The following is an 18,906-nucleotide window of genomic DNA, read 5'->3' on the forward strand; positions in this document are numbered from 1 at the left end:
GAATTACTTGTTAGGTTAGGTTTGGGGGTATGTCAGTTTAATCCTAACGCATGGAGATTGGTCATCTCTATGCAAGTCCTATGGAGAGAGGTGTTTGGGGGGGACCGTCCTCTTACAGTGGACGAGTTCCTCTACTGTTATAAACCCTCTGAAATTCATCAATCCCTTGGCTTTTACCAGTTTACTGCCAGGGGTAAAGATTGTAGAATGATTAGGTCCCTACCTTCGTCTGACAGAAAGTGGAAGACGGAGTTTTTCTTCGTCTCCGGAAACTGGGCTGGAAACCCTTCAGACGTTGGACGGGACACTTTTGGTCGTTATACTGGGGACCTAGGGAACCTTCGTCCTCAGGGTAAGTTTAAGTTTTTTTTTTTTTTTTTTTTTTTTTTTTTAAGTTATTATTATTTTTTGTATCCTAACTTATTCCTTTACAGCTGTTGGGCGTCCTTCCCTTAGCAAGTTTCACCGTGATCGCGTCCACAGAGCTCGTCTATACGCAGATAGGAGCTTTCACTCCTTAGTGACTCTTAGACGGCTTGCTAAGTGGGGACTTGGTCCTGATCCTTCTGACGAAGCACTAGCGCACGAAATAACCGTAAGGAGAAGTAAGCTTCTAACTCAGGACGTCTTTAACCCTTTTTTTTTTTTTTTATGTTCGTTCTAAAAACTCTTTTTTAGGAATGGCGACAATGAAGGGTAACAAAGGGAAAGATGTAGCTGGTGAGGGAAATCGTCCTGAGGTTGGGGACGTCCGTCCTGGAGCTGTACCCCAAACTCGTCCGTCTGCTGGGGACAAAAGAAAGTCCTTACCGAAGAATTTGGACTTAGGGAGTCTTCCCAGCAGGCGGGACAAAAGAGTGAAGCATTCATCGTCTAAGGTGGCCAAGCCTGTTTTGCCTCAGCCCAACCTCTCCGTCCAAACAATTGATGTGGACGTATCTCCACCTGTGGAGATGACCTCGTCCAAGACCCCTCCTAGGACGACTGCACCTACCTCGTCTCAGCTCCCGTCGAGAGTGTCTTCGAACATAGTTGAAAACGAAGATTTGGCTTGGCAACGTTTTCAAGAAGCTGTGAAGGACGAGGACATTCATGCATGTTATGACATGTCTTTAAAAGACTTTGAACATTCTGGTGTTCATGATCTTTTTAAGGTAAATTTCCTTTCGTCTTGACTTTGTCGTTTCTCCATCTTTTGGGTGTCTTAACCAAACATATTCCTTTTGCAGGCCATGTCCAAGTTCATCGCAGCGTCTAGGCAAGCCACAGAGTTGGACAAGACGAGGATTTTGCTAGAGACGACCATAAAAAACGTGAGGGAGGAGAGCAAGAAATGGGCTGGGGTTGCTGCTGAGGCTAAGGAGAAGGAAGTGGAGCAGCTAAACTTGATCGCAGAGTTGAAGGCCGCTGTGCTGGAGAAAGATTCCCGTCTTGACCACCTTCAAGCGAAGAATGACGAGCTGAGTACTTCCCTCTCCAAGGCTAAGGACGATGCCATTGCGGAGTTCAAAGCGTCCAAGGATTTCACAGACTTGTTGGACCGCAACTATGCAGCGGGTTTTGAAGACTTTAGGATGGACGCTGTTGAAAACTTCCCTGAGGTGGACTTCAACTCTATCAAACTTAACCTGAATGCTGCTACCAGCTCTCTTCTCCAAACCAGCTCTGAGGACTTCAATATTGAAGATGATGCCTCTACCCAGCCACCCACTGCTCCTGCTTAAGAAGTTGTTTTTTTTTTTTTTTTTTTTTTTTTTTTTTTTTTTTTTTTTTTTTTTTTTTTTTTTTTTTTTTTTTTTTTTTTTTTTTTTTCTGATCCTTTGTTTTTGGATCTTTCGATGTAATTCAAGTACACTAAACTCGTCCAAAGTTTTGAGGACGAGGTATTGAAACTTTTTTTTTTTTTTTTTTTTTACAAGGGTGTTTGGACGTTGTTTGTCCGCCCTTCAAACACTTGGTGAATTTTATTTCTTTTATGTATGGACGAGATTTTTCATATTTATGCATGCATTCATACTTTACTCGTCGTTGTTCAGTGTGTTTAAACCATCTATTAAAGTTTGAAGGGTTATTTCTCGTCCTTAGACTGAAATTTCTTTCATGTACCCTGACCGTCCAGACTTTGGGACCTTGCTCGTCCATAGGCCTTACTGTCTCGGGCCTGGATGCGCATTATGCCTCGTCCTTTGCCTAATTGTTTTAAGGCTTGGACGCCCATTTTGTCTTGTATAGATGAGTGTCAAGTTGGGTTCTCCCTCGTCCTTTGTCTAAGACGAGGGTATCTCATCTTTGTTCTGCCCTCATGGACGAACATTTTGGGCTTATTTTCAGGGACTACCTCGTCCTTTGATTAGGATGGGGTGCCTTGATCTTGCTTTTCCTTAGGAAAGCTAAAGCTTTAGACGTTGCATCTCCGCGTCCAGAGAATTTATTCGTCTCATTGACAATTAAAAAATATTTTGTTCTCAGCCACCCTGTAGGTTAGCTTTGAACGAGAATGCCATGGAAATCTGAAATGAACACAACATTTTGTACATTACATAAATATCGTTTACAGATAAGGCACATACATGCTAATGCCTTTTATTTAGTAAGCACTCCATAATTTCGTCCATAATCATGATAGATAATCACAACACAAATAACAAAGTGATAGTATCAAACACAGCATAAAATATAAGTAGAATATAAATAGGGTAGCAAGCTTCAAGCTCGTCCACAGTGAACCTCATTTCGGCCCGCTTCTACTGGTAGTACCTCCTCAGGTGCTCCACGTTCCAAGGATGTTCAAGCTTTCTCCCGTCCAGGGCCTCCAGGTAATAGGATCCTTGTCTTTTGAAGTTGATGACTCTATAGGGTCCTTCCCAATTGGGGCCCAATTTCCCATGAGCTGAGTTCTTGGTTGCTAAAGAGACCTTCCTCAGGACTAGATCTCCTATGTTGAAACGTCTTGGTTTCACCCTTGCATCATATTGCCTAGCCATGAGGTTCTTGTACTTCGCTGCCCTGTGCTCTGCTTCTGTCCTTACTTCGTCTATAAGATCGAGGTTCAAGCGGAGTTGCTCCTCGTTATCCTTCTCCTCATATGACATCACCCTATGATTAGCCATGTGCACTTCCGCAGGTATAACTGCTTCACTTCCATAGGCTAGTTTAAAAGGGGTCTCCCCTGTAGGGGTCCTCACTGTCGTCCTGTATGCCCATAGGACACCAGGTAACTCATCTGGCCATACTCCCTTTGCCCCCTCAAGACGAGTCTTGATGATCTTCAGCAAGGATCGGTTTGTAACCTCAGCCTGACCGTTTGCCTGTGGATGTGCGGGGGAGGAATAATGATTTTTGATTCCAAAGTGTAGACAGAAGTCCCTGAAAAGGGTGTTGTCAAACTGTCGCCCGTTATCGGAAACTAGTACCCTGGGTACTCCAAACCTGCACACTATATTCTTCCAAACGAAGTTTTTTACATTCTGCTGTGTAATGTGTGCCAATGGTTCTGCCTCCACCCACTTAGTGAAATAGTCAATCCCTACCACCAAGAATTTCATCTGTCTAGTTCCAAGTGGAAATGGACCCAGGATGTCCAGGCCCCATTGAGCAAAGGGCCACGGGGCCATCATTGGGGTGAGGTACTCTGATGGTTGTCTGGGGACATTACTGAATCGTTGGCACTTGTCGCATGCCTTGACATAAGCTTTTGCATCCACTTGAACAGTTGGCCAATAGTACCCCGCACGGACGACTTTTTGGATAAGCGACCTTGCTCTTGAATGGTTTCCACAGGCTCCTTCATGAACTTCCCTCAGCACATAGTTCGCCTCTTCTGGGGTCAGACACCTAAGATAAGGTTGAGAAAAGCCCCTCCTATAGAGAACTTCGTCCAGAAGGACGTACCTTGCTGCTTTTATCCTGAGTTTTTTAGCTTCGTCCCTTGCTTCCGGAAGTCGCCCGTCCCTCAGATACGAGACGATTGGGGTCATCCAATTTTCTTCATTCCCTATTTGCTGTACTTCCAGGAGATCTACACTCGGGACGTACTGAATTTCATCATACTCTTCGGTTGTTCCAGTTGCTGAGGCTTCCTTCGCTAAGGTGTCTGCTTCTGCATTCTCTTCCCTCGGGATTTGAATGAAGTTAGCTTTCTTGAATTTTTCCACAAGCTGTAATACCCTCTCCAAGTACTTTTTCATTCGTTCTTCTTTCGCCTCATATGTCCCATTTATTTGGCCCATTACCAGCGAAGAGTCTCCCAGGACGAGAACCGACTCCGCTTCTACAGACTTAGCCAATTCTAGCCCTTTAAGCAGAGCTTCATACTCCACTTCATTATTAGTTGGTCGATATTGTAGACGGACTCTATGCTTCAACTTGTCTCCTTCAGGGGATTGCAAAACCACCCCTATTCCTCCCGCACGCTGTGTGGACGAGCCATCTACATGGACCACCCAATTTTTATCCTCCTGCACTTCATCGTTGCATTTTGGGGTGAACTCCGCAATAAAGTCTGCCAGGGCCTGAGCCTTAATAGCATGTCTTGGTTGGTATCGGATATCAAACTCGCTAAGTTCGACCGCCCATTGGATCAGACGTCCTGCGGCTTCCAACTTGTTCATAGCTTTCTTAAGTGGGTGATCTGTCATAACATTGATTACATGGGCTTGAAAGTAGTGTCTTAACTTCCTTGAAGCTGTGATGAGCGCGAAGGCCAGCTTTTCTATTGGCGGATATCGTGCTTCCGCCCCCCTCAAGGCCCTACTGGTGTAATACACTGGCTTTTGCACTTTTGCTTCCTCTCTTATCAGCGCTGAGCTCACAGCATCCGGGGTCACTGCCAGGTACAAAAACAGCTCCTCTCCTACCACGGACGGACTTAGCAGCGGGGGCATGACAAGATACGTCTTCAAATCTTGGAAGGCTCTTTGGCACTCGTCCGTCCATTCGAAGGCTTTCTTTAGAACCTTGAAAAATGGCAAACACTTGTCAGTAGCTTTAGAGACAAACCTGTTGAGGGCGGCAACTCGCCCGGTGAGAGATTGTACTTCTTTAGTATTCTGCGAAGGCTTCATTTCTAGGATTGCCTTGATCTTTTCTGGGTTGGCCTCGATCCCCCTGTGTGAGACCATGAATCCAAGAAATTTTCCCGAAGCCACTCCGAAAGCACATTTACTGGGGTTCAACTTCATACTGTATCGCCTGAGTGTATTGAAGGTTTCTTGCAAGTCGTCTAAATGCTTACCCTCTTCCAGACTTTTCACTAACATATCATCCACATACACTTCGACATTTCGCCCAATCTGAGGACGGAACATGTGATTGACCAGTCGCTGATACGTTGCTCCAGCGTTCTTCAATCCGAAGGGCATTACTTCATAACAAAACAAGCCCTGACTAGTAACAAATGAGGTCTTCTCCTGGTCGACCACGTCTATCCGTATCTGGTTGTATCCTGAGAAAGCGTCCATAAAACTAAGCAGTTTATGGCCCGCGGTGGAGTCCACCAGCTGATCAATTCGTGGTAATGGATAGCTATCTTTGGGGCAAGCCTTATTCAGATCAGTAAAATCCACACACATCCTCCACTTGCCGTTTGCCTTTTTGACCATTACTACGTTGGCCAACCAATCCGGATAGTACACCTCTCGGATAAACTTTGCTGCCATCAATTTTTGAACCTCGTCTTTAATAGCATTTTCTCTCTCAGGAGCAAACACCCTTTTCTTTTGTCGTATTGGCTTCGAGGATGGACATACGTTTAGGCGATGGGTGATGACATTAGGATCTATTCCAGGCATATCCTCATGACTCCAAGCGAACACATCTACGTTCTTCTTCAAAAACTGAACAAAGTTTTCTTTAACTCCTCTTTCTAGATCTGCCCCCACCCTGGTACATCTCTCAGGGTTCCTTTCGTCTAAGGGAACATCTTCCAGCACTTCAATAGGCTCTACCACGACCCTTTTCTCCTCAATAGTCATTGTCTGCACTTGCTCGTCCGTGGCCAACATAGCCAAGTAACACTCTCTCGCTGCCAGTTGATCTCCTTGCACTTGTCCTACTCCATAGTCTGTTGGGAACTTAACTGACAGGTGGTAGGTGGACGTAACTGCTCTCCAACTATTCAAAGTTGGCCTCCCAATTATGGCATTATAAGAGGACGAACAGTCTACTACCAGGAAACTCACGTCCTTGGTGACTTGTTGTGGATATGCCCCTACTACCACTGGTAATGTAACAGTACCCACGGGCTGCACCCTCATCCCACCAAAACCTACCAACGGAGAATTCACCGGACGAAGACGGTCTCGTCCTAACTTCATCTGCTGAAAAGCTGGAAGATACAGGATATCTGCCGAACTTCCATTATCAACGAGTACCCTTCTGGTTGTGTAGTCAGCGATGAGCAAGGTTATGACAATAGCATCGTCATGAGGATGGTGGATTCTTTCAGCTTCGTCTTCGGTGAATGTGATTGCCTGTTCGTCCGTATCTCTAGGTGGTCGTCCAGAGAGTTGGACGCTCTGCACCACCTTCAAGTATGTTTTCCTGGACCTGGACGACTGAACTGTTGAGCTCCCTCCGACGATAACCCTGATTTCTCCGAGAGGTGGCCGTGACGACTCTTCAGCTTTTCCCTTGAGTTTGTCGTCCTTATGGTCTCGTCCTAAGAAACTTCTTAGCTTCCCCTGCCTTATAAGATTCTCTATCTGCTGCTTTAGATCAAAACATTCGTCCGTATCATGCCCATGGTCTCTATGGAAGCGACAATACTTGTTTCTATTGCGCTTATTCGGATCTCCCTTCATTTTTTCTGGCCACTTCAAGGAAGGATCATCCTTGATTTGCATTAGGACTTGATCAAGTGGCATGTTCAATGGCGTATACTGCTGACTTCGTGCTGAGGGGCCTGCCTTCCTGTCACGATCCTTTTTGTCTTTCGTTCGTCCTTTCTTGAGACGAGGACCCTGCTCTGAATGACGAGTGGGGTTAGCATCCATTTTCTCAATTCTCTTCCTCTTCTTGGCTATGATAGCATCCTCCGCATTCATAAAATTCTGGGCTGAGTGGACGAGTTCGGCCATGGTCTGAGGCTCTTGTTCATATAGCTTGTGGATGAACAAATCAGAGTGAACCCCATTGTGGAAAGCCGCCAGGAGCAGCTTGTCATCCATCTCGTCCACTGCTAAAGCTTCCCTATTGAACCGCGTAATGAACGACCGCAAACTTTCATTCTCCCCTTGTTCTATGGTCAGCAAACTGGACGAGGAACGCTTGTGCCTCTGTCCTCCGATGAAGTTGTTAACAAACAACTTACTTAATTCTTCGAAGGACGCTACCGTGCTGGGAGGTATTTTACTGAACCACACTCGTGCGGGTCCTTTAAGGGTAGTAGGGAAGGCTCTGCACATTATTTCATCCGGAACCCCTTGAAGATGCATAGTAGTTTTGAAAGTGGCAATGTGGTCAAATGGATCTCGCGTCCCATCGTACGAATCTAAGGAAGGCATCTTGAACTTCGGTGGCAAAGGGTGAGCATTGATGGGAGGCACAAATGGGGAGTCAGTCCTGTGAACCAAGTCCTCTACGGGGTTGATCCTCTTCATATTTTCCTTCATTTCATCCATAGTTCTTCTCATTTGGTCCATCTCCCTCTCCAAGTGAGGCACCCTTCTTAAAGGGGTACCCCTTGACTGGCTCTCAAACTCGGCATTCCTCTCATCTTGGCTCTGGACCTGTCTTCCAACGTTCTCATCCCGATGTTGCCTCCTCATGTTAAGTTCTCTAACCAACTCCTGGTTCTGGCGGGTCAATTCTGCCATAGTAGCAGCCATGGATTGCACGTGTTGGACAGAAGGCGGTTGTACGGTAGGCACCGATTGACGGTCGCCTCTACTTTCTTGAAGGCCTGGGCTGGTAGCCCTTGACCTTGTCCGGACCATTTCAGCCCTTATGTCCAAGAAAGAAATCGCAGAATCCAACAATGGAAATCAAACGTTATTCTTCCCACAGACGGCGCCAACTGATGAACTCTGGGATATCAGTGGACTGAAAATGCCGGGCCTTGCTAAACTTGCGATGGTGAATCCTGAGAAAACAAGTAAAAACTCAGAGGAGACCGGTGGTAGCCGGCCAAGAACCCTCCGATGGTGAAGTTAGTCTCTGACTGAAGAAATATAAACTTAGTTTCTCAAGAACAGAATCGAATCCCTTACTCTTTCATTGGCGTGTGCTTATATAGTATACGGGAAGCGGTTACTTGCTTGGTAACCGCTCCTACAGTTGAGGAATCCAACAGGCTCGGAAATAACTGATTCAGAAGTTCGTACTTCGCAACGGTTGGGTTTGGCTAGTGACGGTTTGTTCTTCCACTCGGCGGAGACAGTAATCCTCCCTTGTCCTTTATGGACGAAGAGATGCTGCCAAGCTCGTCCGTCCTTTACAGACGGACGAATGCAAAAAAGCCCGTCCGTCCTTGAGGACGGACGGATGATAGTAAGTTCGATTGTCCGTTTGTGTTGAGCACAGACGGACGAGTAACTGATGGATAACCTCGTCTGTCCTTTGGACGACGCATATGGACAGGAGACAGACTTAGCGAATTTTCGTTGCACATCAGCTAGCATTCCAAGCTTGTGCTTTTAGAGGTCATGATGAAAGCCTTGATTCAAAAAATAAAGGCAATTTTATTGAATTGATAAAATTGACATCAACTTTTAATGACAAAGTAGCTAGTGTTGTCTTGGAAAATGCTCCTGGAAATGCCAAATATACATCACCCACAATTCAAAAGGAGATTTTGCATATTCTTGCTAATAATATGCGAAATGCTATTCATGAAGAAATTGAAGATGCAAAATTCTGCATTCTTGTTGATGAAGCTCGGGATGAGTCGAAGAGAGAGCAAATGGCCATCATTTTGAGATTTGTTGATAAAGAAGGTTTTATTAAAGAGCGTTTTTTTTATGTTGTGCATGTTAGAGACACTACTACATTGACTTTAAAGAATGAGATATGTGCTGTCCTTTCTCGTTATAACCTCCACATTGAAAATATTCGAGGTCAAGGATATGATGGGGCTAGTAACATGCGTGGTGAATGGAATGGATTACAAGCTCTTTTTCTTAAAGATTGTCCATATGCTTATTATGTACATTGTATGGCTCATAGGTTGCAATTAGCTCTAGTTACAGCATCTAGAGAAGTAAAAGATGTTCATCAATTCTTTGATCATTTGGTCAATATTATCAATATTGTTGTTGGTTCTAGTAAGCGTAGTGATGAATTGCAACATGCTCAAGCAGAACAAGTTGAGAATATGATTGCTTCTAATGAAATTGAGACTGGAAGAGGTGCAAACCAGATTGGTACTTTGCAACGAGCTGGAGATACTAGGTGGGGATCTCATTTTCAATCTATTTGTAGTTTGATTAAAATGTTTGATGCTACTTGCAAAGTTATCAACACTATTTCTGAGGAAGGAGCTAATTATAAACAACGCGGTGATGCCGAGGGAGCTTATCAGGTATTAACATCATTTGAATTTATTTTAATCTTGCATTTGATGAAAGAGATAATGGGAATTACTAATGTTCTTTGTCAAGCTTTGCAACAACAATCTCAAGACCTTTTAAATGCCATGCATTTAGTTTCAACTACAAAATCACTTATTCAAAAGTTGAGAGATGATGGATGGAAGCCTTTACTTGCTAGTGTTATATCATTTTGTGAGCAACATGAAATTGATATTCCTGATATGAATGCTCGTTACACTAAAGGTCGAGGTAGATATCGTCGTCAAGATGACGATTTAACAATGGAACATCATTTTAGAATTAGCATATTTACAGTTGCAATAGACTTTCAATTGCAAGAATTGAAAAGTAGATTTTGTGAGCTAACAACGGAACTTGTCATTCTTAGTTCAGCTTTAAATCCCAAGGATGCTTTTAGATTATTCAAGATTGTTGATATATGCAATTTGGTTAAGAAATATTATCCTCAAGATTTCACTGAACATGAACAAGAACTTTTGGAGTCTCAATTGCGACATTATGAGCTTGATGTGATAAAACATCTAGATTTTCAGAATATGAGTACAATTTCCGAGCTATGTAGGGGATTAAAAATTTCAGGAAAGTCTCAAATATATTTTTTGATTGATAGACTTATTCGTCTTGTGTTGACCCTTCCAGTTTCTACAGCAACTACAGAACGAGCTTTCTCAGCTATGAAGTTGTTAAAAACAAGACTTCGCAATAGAATGGAGGATGAGCTTTTGGCAGATAATATGATAATTTATATAGAGAAGGAAATTGCAGGGAATTTCACTATAGAGATGATAATGGATGAATTTTATTCCATGAAAAATCGTCGTCAGGCATGATTTGATTCGGTTGATGACCCGACCTGACCCGAATAATGGGAGATTTACTGAGGCTTAGTCCATGGAGCGGAGGCTTGGGCCGACAAAAATTTTTTGGCCTGTTTTGTAACCCATTGTGAATCCTGTGCGCAGGATATAAAAGCTGTTTTTTTTGGTGATTGGGTTTTTGTCTTGTTGTTGTTTTTGAGAAAGAAAAACATTGTAGCCGCACATTGTAATTTTCTTTGATAATAGTGAAATCCCTGCAACTCTGTGGACGTAGGCAAATTGCCGAACCACGTAAATACTGTCTTGTGCGTGTGATTGTTTTACTTTTGGCGTTTTGTTTTTTCTATTTTTTTGTTTCTCACAGGTTTGAAATTTCGGTTAAATTCCCAACATGTTCAAGTATATAATAATATATAAAAGTTGATAATTTTGTATCCAATAGACTTAAAAATTATATTTGGTATATCTCTGTTACAACCCGGCCCCCCCAAGCATGCATTCCTGGCTACGCCCCTGATCTTACAGGATGTAATAGTATTTCAATGGTTGAGAATCCATGATTGAAAAAAAAAAAAATTGTTATTTTTTTTTTTTTTTAAGAAAGGAATGAAAAGAGTTAAGAAGTAAAAAGTTTAAAACTTTCTTTGATCCGGGGCCTAACATTGAAAGTTGACTTTTTAACTCTCAATACCTTCCAATACTTACAATATGGCTCCTCTATTGTATCTAAGGAATGCCTAAAAATACTACAAATGGCCAACAAAAGTCTTTTAAGAACAATAAGTATAGCGGGCCAAAAAATTCACCCCCCCCCCCCCCCAGGCGCCGCTTGCCTTTTATGTTGTGATGGATCATTGGGTCCAAGTGTAATGTCACGTGAAAGAATATGTAATTTTTTTTTTAAGAAAAATTTGATGTGTAATTTGACTCTTTTCAAATAATTTTTCATTTTACTCTTCTTGTCCAAATACTATCTACACATTACCTCTTGAAATTAATTGCAAATTCAAAACTTTTTCTAAAAGGGCACAAATAATAATGGGAAGTGTCATCTCATAAGTAATATTTTTGTGTAAACCTAAATATACCAGAAGATTAAACTCAAGAACAAAATAATATTATGTAAACCTAAATATACTACAAATGGCTTCTTGGAGGTGTAGTTCCTTTAAATTATTTGAGTGTGGTTCCATCTCTCTCCGCCAATATAAAGCCTAATTTATCGGATGTCATGGAGACTAAGCAGACGGTTAAAGAAATGAGAAAGGTGAAGGAGGAGCTACACTATCAAGGAGGATTGGCTGTACCGTGTGATAGAAGTCGGGGAGGAAGACGGGGAGGCTTAGCGATGTTGTGGAAAGACGAGGTTAACCTGCATATACAAAACTATTCACTGAACCATATTGATGCTATCATTCTAACAGACCCATGAGCTCCATGGAGGATCACTGGTTTTTATGGGTACCCGGAGGAGTATCACAAGCATAAATCCTGGACTTTGTTGCGCCATCTCCACTCTAGATTGAGATTACAACGAAATCCTATCCTCTAATGAAAAACAAGGGCAGGTTGAGAAGGCTTTTCCACCAATGCTAGAATTTCGGAATGCACTAGCCCACTGTGGGTTGTTTGACTTGGGTTTTCAAGGAAACAAATTCACGTGGAATAATGGTAGACCTGGGGTGGAGTTTGTTCAGGAAAGAATTAATAAGGCTTGTGCAAATGGGGAGTGGAACGGTCTATTCCCAAGGAGTCGGGTAATACACCTATCTGCATCTTATTCGGATCACATCCCGCTTTTGTTGGAAATCCATGCAAATAATGGAAGGAACAAGAAGAAGAATACTCCCAGGAGGTTTGAGGAAAAATGGGCGTCCCATCAGGAGTGTAGACGTATTATTGAGGAAGCTTAGAGGCAAACAATAGATGTAGGTAGTCCGATGTTTTGTCTATTCCAAAAGATTAAGAATACAAGGTTGGCTTTGATAAAATGGGAAAAAGTGGCTTTTGGCAATACTAAAGCCTCCCTTAGAGATAAACATCGGGTGTTGGAGGAGCTTACTAGTAAAAATGATCCTGCACTGGGAGAAAGAATATGGGAAACAAAGGCTGAAATAAATAATATTTTGCACCAAGAGGAGTTGGCATGGAGGCAGAGATCTAGAGCAATCTGGCTACCAGCAGGGGATAAAAATACAAAGTTTTTTCACCAGAAGGTAACCCAAAGAAAGTGGAGGAATCAGATTGTGGGGGTGTTTAATACTGAAGGGGAGTGGTGTACAGATGAGGACCAAATTGCGGATATAGCAGTGGAGTACTTTCAGAGATTATTTACATCTAGCCAACCTGAAGATGGTGATCTTAGCCGAGTCCTTGAAGCAATGGAACAAAGGGTCACAAATGAGATGAATGACACATTATTAGAACCATACACAGGGGAAGAGGTACGACGAGCTTTATTTCAGATGCACCCCTCAAAAGCGCCGGGGCCGGATGGTGTGTCTCCTTTCTTTTTCCAAAAAATTTGGAATATAATTGGGTATGATGTCACTAGGGCTATTCTCTCTGTTCTTAACTCGGGATTTCTATTAATAAAGATGAACTATACTCACATTGTTTTGGTGCCAAAAAAGAATGACCCAAGCTCTTTAGGTGATTTTCGGCCCATCAGCTTGGGCAATGTGATCTCTCGCCTACTCTCAAAGGTCATGGCCAATCAGTTGAAGATTATTCTACCACGGGTGATATCGGATGCTCAGAGTGCTTTCATCCTGGATAGAATTATTATAGACAATACTACCGTAGCCTTTGAGTTGCTTCACAAAATGAGAAATAGGCGACGTGGAAAGGACGGACAGATGGCGGTGAAGTTGGATATTAGCAAGGCATATAACCGTGTAGAGTGGTAGTTCTTAAGGAAGATGATGATTCATTTGGGGTTCAATGAGAGATGGGTGGCACTCACAATGGAGACAGTTCATTCAGCTTCATACTCGGTTCTCATAAATGGTGAACCCAAGGGCCTTAAACAGCCCACAAGAGGGATCAAGCAAGGAGATCCATTGTCCCCATACTTATTCCTTTTGTGTGCCGAAGGTCTTTCAATCATGCTGAGGAGAGCAGAGGAACAGAGACAGATACAAGGCATTTTATCATGCAAGGGGGGTGTCCGGGTTTCTCACCTCCTTTTCGCTGATAACTGCCTACTGTTCTGCCAAGCAAAGGGTGAGAAGTGCCAGAATCTGCTAACCCTTCTCCATAGCTATGAAGTTGCATCCGGACAGACCATAAACAAAGGGAAGACAGCCCTATTTTTTAGCAAAAACAAGAGGGTCACCATCAAACAAGCCATACAAAGAATGCTGGGAGCACAAGTTTTTCGGGACTATGAACAGTATCTTGGACTGCCCATGATTGCTGGAAAGTCTAAGACCAGCACTTTCAAAGGAGTGAGGGAGAAATTGCTAAGAAAGTAATCGGGTGGAAGGAGAGACTCATCTCAAAGGTAGGAAGAGAAATACTCATTAAAATGGTTGCCCAAGTAGTACCAACCTATACAATGAGTATTTTTAACATACCAAAGCAAATTTGTGAAGACATCAACACTATACTGGCACGGTATTAGTGGGGGCAACAACGGGATGAAAAGAAAGTTCACTAGATGAGTTGGAGAAGGCTGTGTAATCCAAAGAAGATGGGAGGAATAGGGTTTCGTGACTTACATGCCTTTAACCTAGCCTTATTCGCAAAACAAGCATGGAAGTTGGTTCAGAAAAAGGACTCTTTGTTCTACCGTATCTACAAGGAAAGATATTTCCTAAACACAACATTCTTGGATGCTGAGATGGGACACAATCCATCTTATGTTTGGCGCAGCCTGTTGTCGGCAAAGGAGATTCTATTGGCTAGGTCAAGGTGGTAGGTTGGAGATGGAAAAACCATAAAACTGTCTTCCCATGCATGGCTTACTCACCCACCGAGGATGAACGGAGATATACCAGAAGAGATGCGCGTACACGAGCTCATTAATCAACAAACGAGGTAGTTGGACCGAGGTAAAGTGGCTGCTTTGTTTGGTGTGGAAACTTGTCAAGAAATTTTGGCGATACCACTCACAAGGTTGGAGGAAGAAGACAGAGTAATATGGAAGGAGAATAAGGGGCAGAAGTTCTTGGTCAAGTCTGCGTACCAGGTGGCATTAAGGGTGGCACAACAGCAAAGTGGTGAGAACTCTCAGACTCGGAGAAATGAAAAAGTTTGGAAGCTCATTTGGTCTTTGAATATACCCCCAAAAGTGAGGAATTTTGTGTGGCATGCGTGCCAAAACATCCTACCAACCAGAGCTAATTTGCAGGGGAGGAAAATTAACGTGGATCCACGGTGTGATTTTTGTAAACAACAGGCAGAGACAGTTGGCCACGTGCTTTGGGAATGCCCTTTTGCACATAATGCATGTGCGTTGGTAAGGGGTAGATTGCAAAAGTGTCCAAACGAGGCTATTGATATTTTTCTATTGCTCAAAGGACTTTAGGACCGACTGGAACGTGGAGAAGTTGAGGTCTGGGTTGTCACCGCCTGGGCCCTTTGGAACGCGCGCAACAAGTACTATTTTGAAAAGGTGTAGCTACAACCGAAAGTTATTGTTGATGGTGCCTTAACCCTGCTGTCTGAATTCTAGAGACTGATGGAAGCTCAAAACAGGGATTGATTTTTTTGGGTATTGTATTGTTTTGTTTTATTAGCCTGAATTCCCAGCTAAGCCCTACGGGCGTCTTAAAAGGCTGGGATATTTGCTTGATGTTGACTGGACAGTTTTGGGTCCAGATTTTCTTTTTCTATGTCGGTTTTGTTAAGTTTATTCAATAAAATTCTATCATTTTCATTTCAAAAAAAAAAAAAAAAGACCTAATTCTTCATTCACTTGGAAATAAATTTGTAAGTGGAAATTTGTGACTAATCAAGGGGCATATTTCTCAGTTGGCACTTGGGAATGGATCCTTAACAAGAGTTTTAGGAAGATCCTTAAGTTCCTACACTTGATTCACTCCAGCGTCTTTCCGAATATGAGCTTCCCAAGGTGTGACCCATGAATGTCACCACATCCATCATGTTAATAACTCTCTTGGAAGCTGGATTTTATGAACTCATCCTAAGCATGAACCCAGGAATACACCATAAACTCAAAGGTTAAAGTTGAAAGAGAAGTTACCACTTAGTTATAGGTCTGAGAACCAATTTTGAACCCTACATAGAGTCAAACTTAACCAAACTTCGGTTTAAAGTTTAGGTTGGGAAGGTGTTAACACCTAAACCCACATGATCGAATGGATCAACCTTTACTAATATTATTAGACCATTTCTTAATTTTTTTAAAAAAATATTAGGATGGATCCATATCATAAACATGCATATATGAAAGATACTTAAACAAACGTATCAATCAAATCTGTCAAGCACTAATTAAGGGAATCAAATTACATGATTAAAGAAAAATAACATCAAACATTCATTGATAAAGAAAGATCACATCAAAACATAAAAAAGGAAACATTCTTGAAATCCAAGTTTTGAAAACAATTCAAATCATTTAAATAGGAAAAGAATAATGCTAGAGATACAAAATATTTTACAAAAAATTTTACAAACGGCTGATGTAATGAGTAATTATTAGTAAATGAAAATAACATCAAACATGCATTGATAAAGAAAGATCACATCAAAACATAAAAAGGAAACATTCTTGAAATCCAAGTTTTGAAAACAATTCAAATCATATCTTATTAAATAGGAAAAGAATAATGCTAGAGATACAAAATATTTTATAAAAAATTTTACAAACGGTTGATGTAATGAGTAATTATTGGTAAATGAAAAATAACATCAAACATGCATTGATAAAGAAAGATCACATCAAAACATAAAAAGGAAACATTCTTGAAATCCAAGTTTTGAAAACAATTCAAATCATATCTTATTAAATAGGAAAAGAATAATGCTAGCAATACAAAATATTTTACAAATTGTTGATGTAATGAGTAATTATTGATAAATGAAAAATAACATCAATCATGCATTGATAAGAAAGATCACAGCAAAACATAAAAAGGAAACATTCTTGAAACCCAAGTTTTGAAAACAATTCAAATCATATCTTATTAAATAGGAAAAGAATAATATTAGAGATACAAAATATTTTATAATACTGATGTAATGAGTGATTATTGGTAAATGAAAAAGTAATATTAATGGTAAGCCTAAGTGAAAACTAATAAAAGATTGGTCACATCAACATTTTGTAAAAATGTTGTAAAATAGTTTGTGACTGTAGCATTACTCATAGGAAAATTTGAAATTAGGTCAAACCAACTCAAATATGAAAGGTCTAAATCTAACAATCAATCAAATCAAATCAACATTTAATGGAAAATAAAATCAATCTTTAATCGGAAATCAAGTCAAACAAAGTAAAATAATAATAATTCAAATAAATTGCAAAATTAAGGAAAATGATAAATGATCAAATCATGAAAAAGGAAACAAATCAACCAAAGTTGTCAACTATCCATAACACGATAGTCATGCATACATATCTGCAAAGGTGCATACACATCTACAAAGAAGCATATGCAACTCACTAAAGCCTAATTCAGTACAGGTTCTTACAAGAACCCTGAACCCTAATTCATCAAACAGCAAACTAGGTCACCTTGTTACTAGATTAACTCAACATAAGACACATTCAAACAATTAGAGATTCACAATTTACCATAAAACTTAAACATACATGAGAAAAAAATAACTCAAAGGAAAGAAAGAAAACAACAATGTGAATGTAAGTAACAAGGGAGTTGATCACTACACTAAGATTTTAACTTCCTATGAGGATTTATTGTTTTGAAATTTCACTGACCCCCCAACGCATCGTCGCATACAACACCAAAATTAGATTGAAATTGAGAGGGATTTTGAGAGCCTCTCTTTTTAGAACATAGTAATCATAACTCAAAGAAAAAATGTTTTCAAAAATTTTGGAGGTAATATTAAAAGTTAATTCTATCTAAAAGTGGTTTGCTATAGAGAACTTTTGAAAGACTAAAAATCATGCTAGTGTGCTAGGCGAATTGAAAGAAAATATAATTTTCGCAAAGGTAGTAGACAGCAATTTTTTGACTATTGTGTATGTATATATTGTTCATACATGTATTGTTTATGTCGTATTAATCTGTACTACTATTTAAGGGGCTTTTCCCCTTAAAAAAAAAAAAAAAAAAAAAAAGGTTTTTCCTGTTTGGATTCCTTAATTTTGATGCCTAAAATATCCTCATCAGACTCACTTACAAGTTTTCAACTAACGGAGATAAATTTGTAAATTAAAACTCCTCCACTTTAAAACCCAGAAACTCACGTACGCTTTGCCAGTTTCTATCTCACTTTCTATCTCCCATTCTTCTTCAAATTGAAGACATTCAGTTTAGCTCTACATCCTCCTTTATTTTCTTTTTCTTCTACTTTAAGATTTGGTTTCTAAACAATTTAAACAAACACTATCAAAGACTCCATCAACTTTTCAAGTTCTATCTTTTACAAGTTCCTCTTTGTTTTTTTTTTTTTTTTTTTTTTTCCAAGTTCCTCTTTATTTTATTTTCTTTTCTTTTGTTTATCATTAACTTTCTTTGTTTATCATAGTTTGAGGAGTACTTACCCGTGGGTGAATGTGATTAGGGATTCAAGGGTGTTTGACGGTGGGTTATTACCCATGATGACTTTGAAATTTCAAAAGGATAGTTTGTGCTTGAACTAACTCCTTGAAAAAGAATATTGGTAAGGGTTATTTCTTTTTGTTTTGGCCTAGAATTAAACACAAACTCTTTTTTGCCTTTTTTTTTGGGTTGAAATTTACGCTTTTTTTTAGGGGATTACGTTGCTTGGTTTGCAGCTAGTGATAGATCATAAAACACAAATAGTGTTTCTTTGTTTCGTGTTTTGGATCCTTGCGATGGGTATGACTTTCTTCTTCAATTCAAGAGCCGAAAACTCATTCTGTGGACCTCCTCCGACTTGAACTATATATAATGGTGAGAACATTCATCACACTGTGATAAGCCTTTTTATATATATAGTAATTCTACATTGAACTATATGGTCAGTCCCACATTGACAAGATGTGTAAATGGAAAAGTAATTTGGTTGAATAATCTTTCACAAAATTGAATTGAAAACTTGGTTAATGAATGCAGCACATATCAATATTACTTAAGATGTGAATTGTTAAATTTTCATTTCTTAATTTACTGGGTTTTCTTTTTTAATACAAAAGGCTTGCCTTGGCTCGCACATAAATTGTAATCCTAATTTATCAATAGCGTGTCACATTGTGATCCATAAGAACAAAATTTTCCTAATATCCATTGATCAAGATTAATCCAATCAATAAATATTCGCTACTTCGTTGGATTTTGAATTTAAAACAAACACAAACTCTTTTTTTGTTTTATTAAAGTTTCCTTCTTCTTTTTTCTAACACTTTTATCTCTTTCAAG

General features: G+C 40.4%; 1 protein-coding gene across 1 annotated transcript; it reads left to right on the top strand.

The window, feature by feature from the left end:
• Nucleotides 1–7,944: 7,944 nt before the first annotated feature.
• On the top strand, nucleotides 7,945–12,279 carry LOC126701004 (uncharacterized). The gene is made up of 3 exons (XM_050399154.1): nucleotides 7,945–8,092; nucleotides 8,724–10,372; nucleotides 11,935–12,279. Exons 1-3 carry the CDS (start codon nucleotides 7,945–7,947, stop codon nucleotides 12,277–12,279), a joined length of 2,142 nt encoding a protein of 713 aa, XP_050255111.1.
• Nucleotides 12,280–18,906: the final 6,627 nt, after the last annotated feature.

Source organism: Quercus robur, chromosome 9 (genome assembly GCF_932294415.1).
Source record: "Quercus robur chromosome 9, dhQueRobu3.1, whole genome shotgun sequence".
In the NCBI taxonomy this organism is placed as follows: domain Eukaryota; kingdom Viridiplantae; phylum Streptophyta; class Magnoliopsida; order Fagales; family Fagaceae; genus Quercus; species Quercus robur.

Excerpts from the sequence above, each read along its gene's own strand:
- LOC126701004 (XM_050399154.1), top strand. The coding sequence starts at position 7,945 with ATGTCCAAGAAAGAAATCGCAGAATCCAACAATGGAAATCAAACGTTA. Across the intron at positions 8,093-8,723 it reads GGTGAATCCTGAGAAAACAA|CTAGTGTTGTCTTGGAAAAT; the intron begins GTAAAAACTCAG and ends ATGACAAAGTAG. Across the intron at positions 10,373-11,934 it reads CCATGAAAAATCGTCGTCAG|GTTGAGAAGGCTTTTCCACC; the intron begins GCATGATTTGAT and ends AAACAAGGGCAG.